General features: G+C 46.4%; 1 protein-coding gene across 2 annotated transcripts in view; it reads right to left on the reverse strand.

Annotated features, from left to right (window-relative positions):
* si (sucrase-isomaltase) overlaps window positions 1-15,630 on the reverse strand; it is a 280,056-nt gene that overhangs the window by 178,714 nt on the left and 85,712 nt on the right. For both annotated transcript variants that reach the window (XM_078209033.1, XM_078209034.1), the window contains 2 exons: window positions 8,779-8,922; window positions 7,637-7,725 (listed from right to left, as the gene is read on the reverse strand). In XM_078209033.1, coding sequence (XP_078065159.1) covers window positions 7,637-7,725; window positions 8,779-8,902 — 213 coding nt within the window. In that variant the 5' untranslated portion in view covers window positions 8,903-8,922. The remainder of the gene's footprint in view (window positions 1-7,636; window positions 7,726-8,778; window positions 8,923-15,630) is intronic.

Here is a 15,630-nt window from a genome sequence, read left to right on the forward strand (position 1 = left end):
ATCCCCCTGCGCTAACGGACGATTCAGCATGACCAATCAACCTAACCTGCACATCTTTGGACTGTGGGAGGAAACTGGAGCACCCGGAGGAAACCCACGCAGACACGGGGAGAACATGCAAACTCCACACAAACGGTAATCTAAGGCCGGAATTGAACCTGGGACCCTGGCGCTTGTATACTTGTACACTTGTACAACACATTGGTAAGGCCACACTTGGAATACTGTGTACAGTTCTGGTCACCCTATTATCGAAAGGATATTATTAAACTAGAAAGAGTGCAGAAAAGATTTACTTGGATGCTATCAGGACTTGATGGTTTGAGCTATAAGGAGAGGCTGGATAGACTGGGACTTTTTTCTCTGGAGTGTAGGAGGCTGAGGGGTGATCTTATAGAGGTCTATAAAATAATGAAGGGCATAGGTCAGCTAGATAGTCAATGGGGGGAATTTTACCATTTTGAGCCTAAGTGCCGAATCTGGGCGTCAAATAGATCCGCGCCTGGAATCCTCTTTGCAGCGCGCCTATGTGCATTTTGCCGGCTCCAGCCCGATCCACGCTGTGTGCGGGGCTTAGCGCTGGCGGACCGACCGGAGCTCTGAACTGCGCATGCGCAGTTCGAAAAAAATCTGACAGAGCGCGCCCAGGCACGAAAAAAAAAGCAGAAAGCATAGAGAACAGCTCTCTGATGTTCATCCTCTGGTCGGGGCGGGGGGGGAGGGAGGTGGGAGGAGGAGAGGGGGTGTGACATCTCATCCTCTGGGTGGGTGGGAGGGGAGGGGGTGTGACCGATCATCCCCTGGGGGGGGAGGAGAGGGGGTGTGACGTCTCGTCCTCTGGTCGTGGGGGGGGGGGGGGGGGGGTCGGCTGCCAGTCTGCGGCCGATGCCTCCTGCCGGAGTGGACGTGCGGCCTTGCCATCCCACGAAACCTTCAGGATGAAGCGATTCCTCGCTAAGAAAATGAAGCAGAACCGGCCGATTCCAGAGGCCGATTCCACAGTATAAAGGGATACACCATCACTGGTCCACTATGAGCCACAGATTACTCTTCCCTGCAGGGGCAAGAGAGCGGGAAAGATGGCTGTGGCTGGTAGTGTACCAGTGATGGTGTATCCCTTTACATTGTGGATTCGGCCACTGTGGAATCGGCCGGTTCTGCTTCATCTTCTTAGCGAGGAATCGCTTCATCCTGAAGGTTCGTGGGATGGCAAGGCCGCACGTCCACTCCGGCAGGAGCAGGAGGCATCGGCCGCAGACTGGCAGCCGACCCCCCCCGACCAGAGGATGAGACGTCACACCCCCTCTCCTCCCCCCCCCGCCCCCCGCCCCCCCCAAGAGATGTTCGGTCACACCCCCTTCCCTCCCACCCCCCCAGAGGACGAGACGTCACACCCCCTCTCTTCCTCCCACCCCCCTCCCCCCCCGACCAGAGGATGACCTGGGTCAGAGAGCCGTTGCAGGCTCTGACCCCGCTCTTCGGAGGCTGCAGCAGCGACTTCAGACTTTTATCCTGCAGGTCGGTAACAGCGCGGACGCGGATTGGGCCAGAAGACGGTAAAGTGGGATTTGGTGGTAGAGTTGGGCGCGCGGTTCATTAAGACGATTTAAATGCATGCAAATGCATTTAAATCATCGGGCTGCCCGATTCGGGCGCGGGCCGGACCCTCATCCGAATCGGGTGTCAGTAAAGGCGCGATCTGCTCGGATTCGGGTGCAGATCGCATTAAAGGCCCGACGCCCAACTTTACCGTGATTTTGCGCCTGAAAACGGGCGCGAAGATTTGGTAAAATCAGGCCCAAGATCTTTTCCCAAAGGTAGGGGAATCTAAAACTAGAGGGCATAGGTCTAAGGTGAGAGGGGAGAGATACTAAAGGGTCTAGAGGGGCAATTGTTTCACACAGAGGGTGGTGAGTGTCTGGAACAAGCTGCCAAAGGCAGTAGTAGAGGCGGGTATAATTTTGTATTTTAAAAAGCATTTAGACAGTTACATGGGTAAGATGGGCAGAGAGGGATATGGGCCTAATGCGGGCAATTGGATTAGCTTAGGGGTTTAAAAAAAGGGTAGCATGGACAAGCTGGGCTGAAGGGTCTGTTTCCATGCTGTAAACCTCTATGACTCTCTGAATCCTTTCCTATTGAAAATCCAGGTGTACTGCAGTGTTTCAAGAAGGCATCTCACCACCGTCTTCGCAAGGTCAATTAGGCATGGGAATTAAATGTTGGCATTGTCAGTAATGCTCACATCCATGAAAGAATTAAAAACAAACAATTCCAGGCAGCTATTTCTATCACTTGCATACGGCTACACCAGAGCTTTAGCTGATATCCTCCTCGCACATAACTGCTGTTGGTATATGAGTATTTTTTTCCATCTTTAGTGATGTGCAGCAAATGCCAAAATTCCTCAAAAGTATCATGTAGTCAGAAGTAATATGGGAGGCACAGTGGTTAGCACTGCTGCCTCACAGTGCCAGGGACCCGGCTTTGATTCCAGCTTTGGGTCACTGTCTGTGTGGAGTTTGCACGCTGTCCTGTATCTGCGCAGGTTTCCTTCAGGCGTTCTGGTTTCCTCTCACAGTCCAAAGATGCGTGGTTAGGTTGATTGACCATTTAAATTGCCCCTTAGTGTCAGGGGGATTAGCACAGTAAATATGTAGGGTCAAAGAGATAGGGCTTGGGTGGGATTGTTGTTGGTGCAGGTTCAATGGGCCGAATGACCTCCTTCTGCACTGCAGGGATTCAATTTAGTGATTATCAGTAAGGCAAGGAAGCCCTCTCGAAACATGAAGTTGGGAAATTAACTCACATGCATCAAGCTATCATGGACCCATTCTGTCAGTTTAATTCCAAATGAAATTAAATCCCAAAACCAGGCAAAATATTTAATAAGACAGTTAGGATCATAGAATCTCTACAGTGCAGAAGCAGGCAATTCGGCCCATCAAGCCTGGATCGACAACAATCCCATCCAGGCCCTATGACACTACCAATCCACCTAACCTGCACATCTTTGGTCTATGGGAGGAAACTGAAGAACCAGAGGAAACTCACGCAGACATTAGGAGAACGTGCAAACTCCACACAGTAACCTAAGGCCAGAATCAAACCTGTATCCCTGGCGCTGTTAGGCTGCAGTGCTAACTACTGTGCCACTGTGTTGCCCAAATTGCTACAATGACTAACTAAAGTAACAGTAGCTTTCATTATTAGAAATTGATATACTGTTGGACTTTATTACCAGGATTTGAATTTAAGATTTTAAATTTAAATGGTTAATTGTCTGCAATCCCTGTGCTGGTCATAATAGAGTCAGAAAAATATTACAGAATAAATCTGTAGTATTTTGCATAACTGTGCTTTTGCCTTTTTCCAACAATTGAGGAGACTGCTATGGTTATGGTCCAATATTATTTTACCCATTCATCTCCCATATAATAGGCATAATGCAATGTTCAGATTTGAACTTGTGTAGTGTTCCATACACAATAGACACCTGTCACCAAGGATGCAAGCCAACTAAAAAACTATTATTGTGAATGGTAATATTCTCTTTGTGAAAATAACATATTTGACCTCACAAGAGTTTAACTTGCTCCAGTAGCATGCTGTTTAATGCATTCATACATAATTTCAATTTTAAAACTGGTCTTAAATGTGTCAAAAAACAGTTTTAAAATAGTATCCAATGGAATATGACGCAATGACTAACAGCAGAATTGTAGACACAGTCATAATCTGGCATAATTCATCTGTGACTGGAATGAAGCCAATAGGCCCTTAAAGTGGCAGGCTGGAACAATGGAAAAGGTCAGGAAAAAACATGCCTCTTCTGTATGAAACTGAAGAGTGCAAGTAACCCTCTCAGCCCTATAAACCTTTACAGTCATTAATCCAAATTGTTCCGTGTGGTGTCAAAGGCATTTTGTAACTTTGCAATCCCTGCAGAGGATTAGCCAAAAAATGAGCCATCCTTCAAGTTTTATTAAAGATGTGTGACTTTTACAACAGCAAACAGGTTTTAATTCACTGCTGATCAACTGGTTCGTGCAGGATTCATGGGAACATAAGAGAAAGAGGAGGAGGAGGAGTAGGTCTTTTGAACCTCCAAGCCGGCTCCAGCATTCAGTAAAATCATTGCTGATCGAGTTGTGGTCTCAACTCCAATTTCCTGTCTGCGCCCCCCCCCTCCATCCCCTCCCCCCTCCCCTCCCCATAACACTTGACTCCCTTGCCTTAAAGAACCTTGTCTTAACTCTGCCTTGAATAAATTCAAAGACCCAGTCTCCACTTCTTTCTGGGGAAGAGAATTCTACACGCCAACAACCATAAAGTCCCTACAGTGCAAAAAGAGGCCATCCAGCCCATTGAGTCTGCACTGATCCTCTGAAAGAACATCCCACCCAGGCCCTCCCCTCCACCCTTTCCCACAACTCCATGCATTTACCATGGTCAAAACACCGAATCTACACATCTTGGGGACACTAAGAGGCAAGTTAGACATGACCAATCTACCTAACCTGCACATCTTTGGACTCTGGAGGAAACTGGAGCATCCAGAGGAAACTCATGCAGACACGGGAAGAACGTGCAAACTCACTATGAGGGTAAAAATAATCCCCTCATCTCTGTCTTAAAAAGAAGACATCTTATTTTTAAATGTCCCCTAGTTTTAATCTCCTCCACAAGAGGAAATACCCTCCAGTTATTTACTTCATCAAGTCCGCGCAGAACCTGTTTCAATAAGATCATCTTTCAGCGTTCTAAACTCTAATGGGTATGGCCCTAACCTGTGGGTCTCAACAAGGCCCTGTACAGCTGAAGTAAAACTTCCCTAACATTAAATTGCGTTTCTCTTACAATAAATGCCAACATTCCAGTTGCTTTCCTGTACCTGCATACTAACTTTGTGATTTATGTACCAAGACATATAGATCCCTCTGTACAATTAAGTCCTGCCATCTTTCTCCATTTAACTAATATATTGCTTTTCTATTCTTTCTGCATAAGTGTTATGACCATTTATATGACGAGATGTCTGTGTTGCTGAGAATTTAGGCACAATGTAAGAAACTCCTCCAATGAAATGCATTCAAGCAAACCTGCACTGCAGTGTGGGCATGTGGTCAGCTTTGTTTGTGGGGACTGGCTCCAGTGCAATGTTCAATCTTCCAGATGAAATGTTGAATCAAAGCCCTGTCTCCCTGTTGGTGGATGTATTGGATTCCATCGCCAATATTTAACCTTCAGTAAAAGTCACAAAAACAAATGATCTGGCTCTTAATTTCTTGTACTTTGCAGGAACATGTTGGCTGGGGTTCTCCCAAAAAGTCTAAATTCCCAATGTGTGAGAAAATGGGAGTAAATCCTGCTGGAATTTTTAGCATGATTTCCAGAATGAATCTCTGACACTCTGTGCATCACAGAGTGGCCTAGCGTGATTCACTCTGAAGATATGGGGCAGGGCCTATTGCCGTCCGAGCATAGTGGGCCACTGTGCATGTGCCAATCTGTCAGTGCGGAGTTCGGCACATGTGCAGTGGCACCCCATTGTTGGCCAAACCTATCGCTGGCCTTCCCGCAATCCCCATCACTGGTATTCCGATCCCCCCACCCCTTGATCCCCCTGATCGCTGGCCTCCCAGACCTCCCCGGGTCAGCCCCCACGTCCATCCACTTCCCACACCCCCCCTCCCCCCGGATGGCCACCTTCGATCATCCTCACACCCTCCCTCTTCCAGTGATTGACCCCGAATAGGCCTCGTCCCCAGTAGGCCCTGCTCCTATGTCCACTTCCCCAGTAGGCCCTGCTCCTCCAGTCCTGCCCCTTTGGCACTGCCCGGTGCCCAGTGGGCACAGCCAATGTGCCCGGTGGACAGTGCCAGTTTGCCACTTGGGCAGTGCCAGGGTGCCAGGCTGCCACTGCCAAAGTGTCCCCCTTACCCCCCTTAACCCAACCTCATGGGGGGCCTCAATGGCCTCTCTTCCCTCCAGTGGGGTCAGGCCGCTTGTTCCACATTAGTGGGGAGCAGTAGTAAACCCCACTGGAGGGAATCACTCCTGATGATAGGAAGATGCTAGCGGGCCCAGAGAATTCTGTCTCAGGCCTGCTAATCATATGGAAATGTCAATTGCGTGACATTTCCATGTGATAATCCGCTCCACATCGATTTCTGGGGCGGAGCTGATTCCGTCAGAAATCTTTGCCGTGGGGACTGCTTGAGCAGCTCATGGGGCTGGGAGAATTGCCCCCTTTATTCCCAATGGCTGACACAGAAGTTTAAAGGTTCTTCATTAACTACAATTTTGGACATCCCAAGTGCTTTAAGGTTGTTTGGTTCCTCAGAGTGACCTGAAGGCTTGTATAGTTAAACATGAACTGCTTATTGGTAACCCATAACTATATACATAGCCAAGGTACTGCCATGCCTGGGTGCTGTCTCCATGCTGCCTCCCAGACTCTGCACAAACAATCCATTATCATATGAGTCTCTATAGCATAACGTGGGCGGTGCTGTTCTCCAGTCTCACATTAACCCCATCCCTCAAGTCTCTGACATTATAAATTCAGCCGTGAAGTTCAACTATTTATGTTTCTATTCTTTAAATGCCTCTCAAAAATAATACTGATGTTAACTTTGAAAGCTATTTTAGTAAAGGGGATTTTCACAGCACCTTTATTGCAGTGTGAATGTAAGCCTACTTGTGACTAATAAATAAATGTTTATGTTAAAGCTAAATGATGCTAAACATTTTGGGAAATATTGCAGTCTAGCAATAAAACTTCAATTCACCATTGGGTCTTGTGCTAAACTGAATGTCACATGGAGATTGGATGTCACAATGAGTTGATGTACGATCATTTTGCCTGCTGATCCTCAGTTTGAATCTTCACCAAGACTGGTTATTCCTCACTGCATCTCATCGTTTCTCACCAAGTCATAACATTTCTTATAAAGTACAGAAATTTGCACAAAGGTACACAGTTTCAAAAAAAATATGTAGAACTGTTTTTTTCCGGTTTTGTATGAATGATTCCATCAGCTGAAGAAATTAATTGAAGATAAAAAAAGAAAGTTCACTGAAGTGTAGCTTGCAACTTTCTCAGCATAACTCCAATTGGCATTTAAGGAGGTGAACATTTCACTGAACCATTTGAGGTCTAAAATCAAAATTCACCCCTAAATATACTGGTACGTTTTGAACTACCCATTTTCCAGTGAATGGCTGATGTTTTCAGATATGCAACTAATGTACAAGGCAATGCTACTTCCAACACTGCTGTGAGATTGGGACTTAAAGTAGTTAGTTGGACAGCTAAATATTGTGGAAATAGACTCAAATACCTTACTTATAGTCCCTTTAGTTGAAATTTTATGCATTAGATTTTTGGTAGTTCTGCATTCACAGAAACAAGGGTTTCACCTTGAATTGGCCTCCACAGAACATTTTGTCCAACAGCATATGAATAATTTCTGGTGGCTCCCATCAAGATCTCACAATAAATGCAAGAGTTATTATATTTACAGGGTAATCTACTACTAAAAATAAGTTGTATATGCCCTCTATGAAATAATAAACCATATTCATGTAGAGCTAGTTAGCCCAAAGCTTTGAAAGATCTTTTCTAACTTACCCTTGAAGCTCCATCTTCCGGATGGCAGTTGGTTCGATCGTCATCGCGAATGCCGAGAGGACAACATGGGATGAAAGGCTGGGTTGTATCTGTAAAAGTACAGACAGAAATTCAGCAGTATAGAAGCACAGCAATTACAACCAACACAAGAATCCTTATTTTTTTAAACCACGTACTGCAGGTCACGATAAATTTCATTCTATGCTTTCAAATACAATGCAAAAGCCACAAATAAATTTATACTGTTATGGTGACGAACTGATTTCATCAAGACTGGGGTTTTAATTTGTGTTTTTTCATGCCAGAAGCCTTTTAAAAATATAACAAAAACCTAGATTTGTCTGTCGGCGGGATTCTCAACCTCCCCCCTCCCAACCCTCGTAGTGTTTCTGCAGGAGGAGGTGGCCTGCCATTGGTCGGTGGCAGAATCATCCTGTCTCGCTGCTGTCATTGGGATTTCCCATTGAATCCACCCCACACTGCTCAGAAACCAATGGTAGGGGTGTGCTGTTGGCGGGACCAGAAATCCCACCAGCATGAAGGGCCAGAAGATCTCGCCCTATATCTTTCAAAGTGAGGGAATCTCAAAACTAAGCAAAAAAGAAGCAATGCAGCTTAGAATCCACCTTTCAATAAAATGTGTCAAGCCAAATTCATATCTCCTTTAAAATTGAGACATTTTTTTAAAAAATGGATGTGGGTGTCTTCCATCCCTAATTGTTCTTGGACTGAATGGTTTGTTAGACCACTTCAGTGGGTCATTAAGAGCTGGTCATATTGCTGTGGGTTTGGAGTCATATGTAGGCCAGACCAGGTAATGACAGCAGATTTATTTTCCAAAAGAGCGTTTGTGAACCAGATGGGCCTTTACAACAACCATGTATAGTTTTCTGCTGACTAGTACTGAGACTTCAGACTTTACTAATTGAATTCAAATGCCACCAGCTGCGATGGCAGAATTTGAACCTATTTCCCTACTCAATTAGCCCGGCTTCTGGATTACTAATCCAATGACATTGTCACTATGCCACTGTCTACCCCCCTCATTTATCCTTATTGCATAATTGCATTGTTATAAAATCACAAAAAAGAAAATGGAATGATCAATAATGCAGAATATCTCTGGATTCTTTGTGATTTACCTTCGCTGGGCGGTCCTGCATCACTAGTGGCTAAGAGTACAATTAAAGCAATGGCCACAATAACCATTAAGATGAACAAAACGATAAGTGTTGTTTCCAAGCTAGAAAATTTACGTTTCCCCATTTTTCAGAGAGGGCAGAAACCTATTCAGGGAGTAAACGAGAACAAGTAATGTTATAACAACATGATGATTACACACAGGACAAAACCACACTTTGCTGACTACCTTTCAATCACTTTCATCTTAAAATTCCTCCATTATAGCATTGGAAAAGCTGGTTTCAATTTCTGCCATACTGCCATTATTCTCTTCTCCATATAATTTCCACATTTTGATCATTTTCTCAGCTTCATGTGGATAATGTTTTCCAAGTTCAAACAAGCCCTCAAAAATAATTTGGTGGCTATGTTCTGTTGAATTTCCTTGGGGCTCTTCCTAAACATCCATCATTTCCCTTTGGCTCGCAAGGAACTTTTGCAGAAATAATGCAGACAGTTAGAAGAACCTGTAGAAAAATGCAACCTCTGTAGGTTCAAATTTATTTAAAGCCTTTGTTGAAGGGCATGGGATGCATTAACATATAATGGGATATCACTCAATAGCACTTTCACTGTGTTTGAGTCCATTAAGGCTTCCTCATTACTCTGAGTCCAGGGAGCAGCAGATTTCTAAATGCTTCAAATGGCACAAAACAGGACTGTAAAATAATCAAATTTGAGAAACAGTCTCAATTCAGAACAGTCTGCTCTATCCTCAGTTTATTACACAAAATAGATGGACATGCACTACAAAATTATTAATAAATTCAACAGCCGTTGAGTTTATTTTCCATCTCCTTGTGTTCAGTTTCAAATATTTTGAATTCATGGTGAGCACTGCTATCATCGGGATGTATCTGGCTTTGAAGAGTTACTCAGCCTAGGTGTAAGAGAAGTGGCAATTAACATTACAAGATAAATGGACAACTTAATGAGCCTGTCTTATCAACTAATTAGTGGTGGTGGGTTACAGTACACTCAAGGAGGCTAAATTTCTGTGGCAACATACACTTTTACTTGCATGTTGCAGTTTGGAGCTAAGGAGCAAAGGTAAAGGTTCTAAATGTCTTTCCACTTTGGAAGGATTTACAGGTCAACAATCAATGTCTTGCCATGTTACAAACACAACTTCCTTGGCCATCAAGTACTGACGTGAAGCTTGAACACAAAGGGAGCAATCTTACTAAAAAAGTTCTAAGTGCTGAATAAACATGAAAAAGGAAGGGGGACACCTCCCATTTTTGGGCTAGTTAGAAATTGAATCTTAACTCACTTTGAAGAAAAAAATGAAACAGGATCTGTTTCCTGCCAGCAGGGGGAGGAGGTGGGTCCTAAGCTCACCCAAAAACCAGCAGATAGCAGCAGAGGGCACCATTGCACATGTGCAGACCTCTCTGTTCTGTGCAATAAGCATAGAACACAGCGATCTGTCACTGCCTGCCCCCAGCTATGGCTGGCCTCCATGGTTGATCGCCCACTCTCTTCCCAGCCCCAACCGCAAAAACTGGATTTTTCAGGCTCAAGGCTGATCTTGCTGGGTATCCGGTGGTGGTAAGATCACAAGAGGTGAGAAATTGAGTGCAAACCAGATTTTTCAACTCTCTCGTGATCGTCCCCGCCCATTGGCCAGCTGGGCAAGATCGTAAGATTGCCCCCTAAAGCTTCTGACTCCAAGGCAGGACCATTACCTACTTCACTGCAAGGCCTCTTTTCAACTGGGGTAGACTCCAAACTATTTCAGACCTTTCAAACTATCAGACGCAGTACACCTCTCCAACTGTGTCATCAGTATTCACTGCATAAACACGCAAGATCGAATAAACCAGAAATACAGTAAAGCAATTGTCAGATTTTCGTTTTTGATTATTTGATTTTGAAAAGTAGTATTGAGTTGTCAGTTATTTCATGTTCCTGGAAAGAAAGGGAGAATTACATTTATAAAATCCTTTTCCCAATCACCAGACATCTCATGGCATTTTATAGTCAATGAGATACTTTTTGAAATTGTCTCTGTTGTAATGTGGGAAACATATCAACCAAAATGCATACAGCAAACTCCCACAATGTGATAATGATCATCTGTTTCTACAATGCTGATGGAGGGATGCTTTATTGGTTCATCTAAAAAACGGCACCTCCAACAATGCAAAACTTCCTCAGTACTCATTAAATTTTCAGCTTTGATTTTTGTACTCAGACACTAGAGTGGGACTTGGTCCTGAACCTTATGATTCAGAACAGCATGTTTGAGATGCTAGCAAATGAGTTTGGCAATTATGATTTGGCATTGCTCCTATCGATGCTTAGTAATTTCTGGAATCATGCAAAATACTTGTTTCAACTTAATCCAGAAGTCATTACAGTCAGCCAGCATACATTATAACTTTAAAATGGCCATTGACTAATTTAATTTTTACTACATGCTGCTGAATTATCAGGCTCTGATGGGAATGGGCTTGGAGGCAGATGGGCGTGAAATTTTGTGGCACTGACTGGCATAGGCATGGCATTTTGCACACTGATTGGCATGCCAGCTTCATTCTGCCCCAAAACCCGGCAAGATTACCTGTCCACAAGCAGAAGGCAGACAATTGACCTTGTTAATGCCCCATTAGGGCAGATTATCAGACTTTTCCATTAACCAGATCCTGGGGAACAGTGTAGCTGTCTGGAGATGGCCTCCGTGTGGCAGAATGGGGGGTGGGGCCATGATACAGGCAGGCTTAAAGGCCTACTTGCTTGTCTGTGGCTTCAACTTCAGTGCTCTTCCCCAGCCGTTAACGGCTTTTATTTAAATATGAAATTTGGAAGATTTGAAGAATGGATGCATACATCTGGGTTCCCCTCTCCCTCATTTAGTTGGAGGCCTTCTCCACCATCGTAAATTAAATGTGAGTCAGCCCTCTGGCCATGAACCAGCAAACTCGGGGTAATCACAATGACCGACTCTTCCTCGTACAGTGTAGGCTTCTGCCCCTCATTGGAGCCTAACAGCTTGCAGAGAAAGATATTTTCATCCGCTGTTTAGGGCTTTAAACTTTAACCTGTCACTGGAAAATTCTGATCTAAAAAAAAAAGTCAATACAACAGATGGTTCAATCTTAGTAAACAAGTTAATATTTACTTTGCAATCGAACTGCAAGATTCTAGAAGTTCTATTTTACATCAAAACAAATGAGGGAATTATCATTAATAGAGAAAATCACCAGTCACAACGTTGAAAACTCAAATGATTTTCTAAAACGGCAGTCCTGCCACAATATCCATGTACAATTGAGAGACGATGGGTGGAATTTTATCGGCTCACCTGCACATCAATAGGTGGAGCAAGCCGGTAAAATCGTGTGAGTGCCGAGAAATCAGGGCCATGCCCGGTTCCACAGCTCTCGCGATTTTACGAGAACCAGATTCCCACCACAGTCAGCCTCTCACCGGAAATGGGTGCGAGGTTGATTAATTTATTTAAGTTTATTTAAATGTGGCTTTACATCTGCTTAGTTCAATCATCTGGGCTCGCTTGCCTTTGTGGCCTTGCCGGGAGAGGTTCTTTCCAGCGAGGAAAACACCTGCTCCCCAATGAGGCCCTCTGGGTAAGCCAAGGACAAGGCAGGGGTACCCCTTGGGCAGTGTCAGACTGGAAGTGCCACCCTGGCACCTTGGGCAATGCCCGCGGAGCAGCTGGGCTACGCCCACTAGGCAGTGCCAGGGGGCGAGGCCAAATGGGGTGTGTGCAAGGAGGCAGAGCCAACGGGTGGGTGGAGCCCATGGGGCGGGCCCAACGGGGCAGGGCAAAGGGGGCAGGGGCAGTTGGGGTATGTCAGGGGGCGGGCCAATGGGGGTGGAGCCACTGGGGGCAGGGGCAGTGGGGGCAGGGAAAACAGGGGCAAGGCCAATGGGGACGGGCCAATGGGTGGTGGGAAAAATTGGGGGTGGGGCCAACAGGAGCAGAGCCAACTGGGGCAAGGCCAATGGGGTGGGGCCAACTGGGGTCAGGGCCAAAGGGGTGGGGCCAATGGGGTGTGGGAGGCCCGCTGCCATCTGCCTGCAATCAGTGAGGGAGGAAGAGGAGGCCTGCTGCCACACTAGCTGCAATCGGTGGGGGAGGGAATGTGGGGCTGCAATCAGTTTCGGTGGTGGGGGCTGCATCTCGGGCCATGGGCCCCCGCGATTGCAGGAGTGGTGGGGAACTTGTTGACGCTGCCTGCAACGGCAGGGGCCTGACAGCTCTCTCTGTGTCAGTCAGGCCCCTGCTACTGCTAATGCGCATGTGCAGCATCAGAGGTCTGCACATGCGCAATACCTCCTTCTACAGGTTGTCTAGCGAGTTCAGCCCCACCTACAGCCTCCCCGGCTAGAAACTGACTCGCTCATCATGTGGAAACTCACCCAAAAAACAGGTCTGGAATTCTCCCATCTTCAGGTTAGCTGGACACTGAGAAAATATCACATAAAATTCCAACCAGCATAACTCGTGCAGGGTCACTGCTGAAATATTCGAGTGGGGGCGGGGGGGTGGGGGCGGACGCGATTTTTCCAAACTGCTGCACTGATTTTTTAATGCAGCGGGCCAGGAAATTTAAGCAGCGCTGGATTAGTGCAATCCACGCTGGGCACCCAGAACCGAACGCATCTCCCAGTGCCGGATTTAGCTCCACGTCAGAAACAGGTGTAGAGCTGCATTATATATGCAGCTTCTAATTTTAATCTCATTTGAATCTAATTAGCGGGCCTGGGACTGAAGTCTCCAGGCCTGCTGGCCTCTCCCCCCCCCCCCCCCGCACGCCACACCCCCGTCGCCCCCCACCCACCCCCCCACCCACCCCCCCACCCCATTTGCGGGGAGCTGGCAGCCCAACCCCGCTGGAGTGAAGTGTGGGCATCTGAGGTCCCCCAGAGCATCGGTGTTGATGCCCCCTGGGTGTTGATGCCCCCTGGGCATTGGCACCTTGGCAGTACTAGCCTGGCCCCTGGAACTGCCAAAGGGGAAAAGTGCCAATGCCCAGGGGGCACCTTGGCACTGCCTACCGGGCACGGCACAGTGCCCAAGGGGCAGGGCCTAATGGGGTTGGGGCATGATAGGGTGGTAGTGGAGAGGAGGTCCGGACTGCCAGAGGGTTGGGGCTACCGGTGGAGGGATGGGGGGTGATTGGAGTGGGGGTCAGGAAACTGGAACTGCAGGGTGGGGTGTGATCGAGGTGGACAGGGGGGAGGGGATGGGAAGTGAGTTTGGCCTGGTCATGCTTGGGGGGTCAGCGATTGGGTTGTGGGGGGGCGAAAGGCCGGTGATGTGGGAGTCGCGGAGCTAGCCAGCAATCAACCACCCTCTTGGGAGTCCTGGTTCAGGACTCTCTTAAAGTTAACATGCAGGTTCAATTGGCAGTTAGGAAGGCAAATTCAATGTTAGTATTCGTTTCCAGAAGGCTAGGATACAAGAGCAGGAATGTACTGCAGAAGCTGCGTAAGGCTCTGGTCAGACCCCATTTGGAATATTGTGAGCAGTTTTGGGCCCCATACCTAAGTAAGGATGTGCTGGCCTTGGAAGGGGTCCAGAGGAGGTTCATAAGAATGAAGGGTTTGTCATATGAGGAGCAGTTGAGGAGTCTGGTTCTAGACTCGATGGAGTTTAGAAGGATGAGGGGGGATCTAATTGAAATTTACAGAATACTGAGGGGCCTAGATAGAATGGACATGGAGAGGATGTTTCCACTAGTGGGAGAGACTAGAACTCAAGGGCACAACCTCAGAGTGAAGGAACATTTCTTTAAAACTGAGATGAGGAGGAATTTCTTAAGCCAGAGGTTGGAACTCATTGCCACAAAAGGGCTATGGAGGCCAGGTCATTGAATGTCTTTAAGACAGAGATAGATAGGTACTTGATCAATAAGCGGATCATGTGTTACTGGAAGAAGCCAGGAGAATGAGAATGAGAATCATATCAGCCATGATTGAATGGCGGAGCAGACTTGATGGGCTGAATGGCCTAATTCTGCTCCTGTGTCTTATGGTCCTATGGTTGAATGATCCACATTGTTGAGGCTAAACCTGACTAAACCTGTGGCTGAGCTTAAAGGACTCCATCAGTTATTGTTAAACAATTGCTTGGCTCTGTGACAAAGAGATGGATAGACAGACAGATAAACTGACCCCAATATCATTTCCAAGATGGTCTGTATAATCATTTTATCTGAATTAGACGGTACACAAGAAAACACATGATGGAGCTAAAATATATCATGATTGTTACTTGCAGTTTTCTTACATGAAAAATGAGTGGAGGACCAGAGACAGACAGTAGCAACTAAAAGGTGAGAGAGAGGGGGACCCAAAGACAGACAGTAGCAACTAAAAGGTGAGAGAGAGGAGGACCCAGAGACAGACAGCAGCAACTAAAAGGATGAGAGAGAGGAGGAGCCAGAGACAGACAGCAGCAACTAAAAGAGCGAGAGAGAATCAACTACCTGTTTTCCTGCAGTGTCACATTTTGAGTTTTCTCAGAGCATGGTCGATCTTCTCTGGTGCCACAGATTGGATTTGATCCACTCATTGTGAGTGAGGCAATTAGAGAGATAGAGAAAAGTAGGAACCATTGAAATTGTCCATTAGGTTTGAGATTCTTGTAGCCTGTTTGGTTGAAGCGGGAGCTGCAGGGTGAATGGGCAAACTGACCATGGCACCATGGTGCAGGAAGCCATTCAAATGGGGGAGTATGTAGGCATGTAATAGTAGTAAGGGGCAGCATAGTCAGGGGATAGACACAGTTCTCTGCAGCCAAGAGAATGAGGTCAAAGGCTGTGTTGCTTGCCCAGTGCTAG

This window comes from Mustelus asterias, chromosome 3, assembly GCF_964213995.1.
Source record: "Mustelus asterias chromosome 3, sMusAst1.hap1.1, whole genome shotgun sequence".
Taxonomy (NCBI): domain Eukaryota; kingdom Metazoa; phylum Chordata; class Chondrichthyes; order Carcharhiniformes; family Triakidae; genus Mustelus; species Mustelus asterias.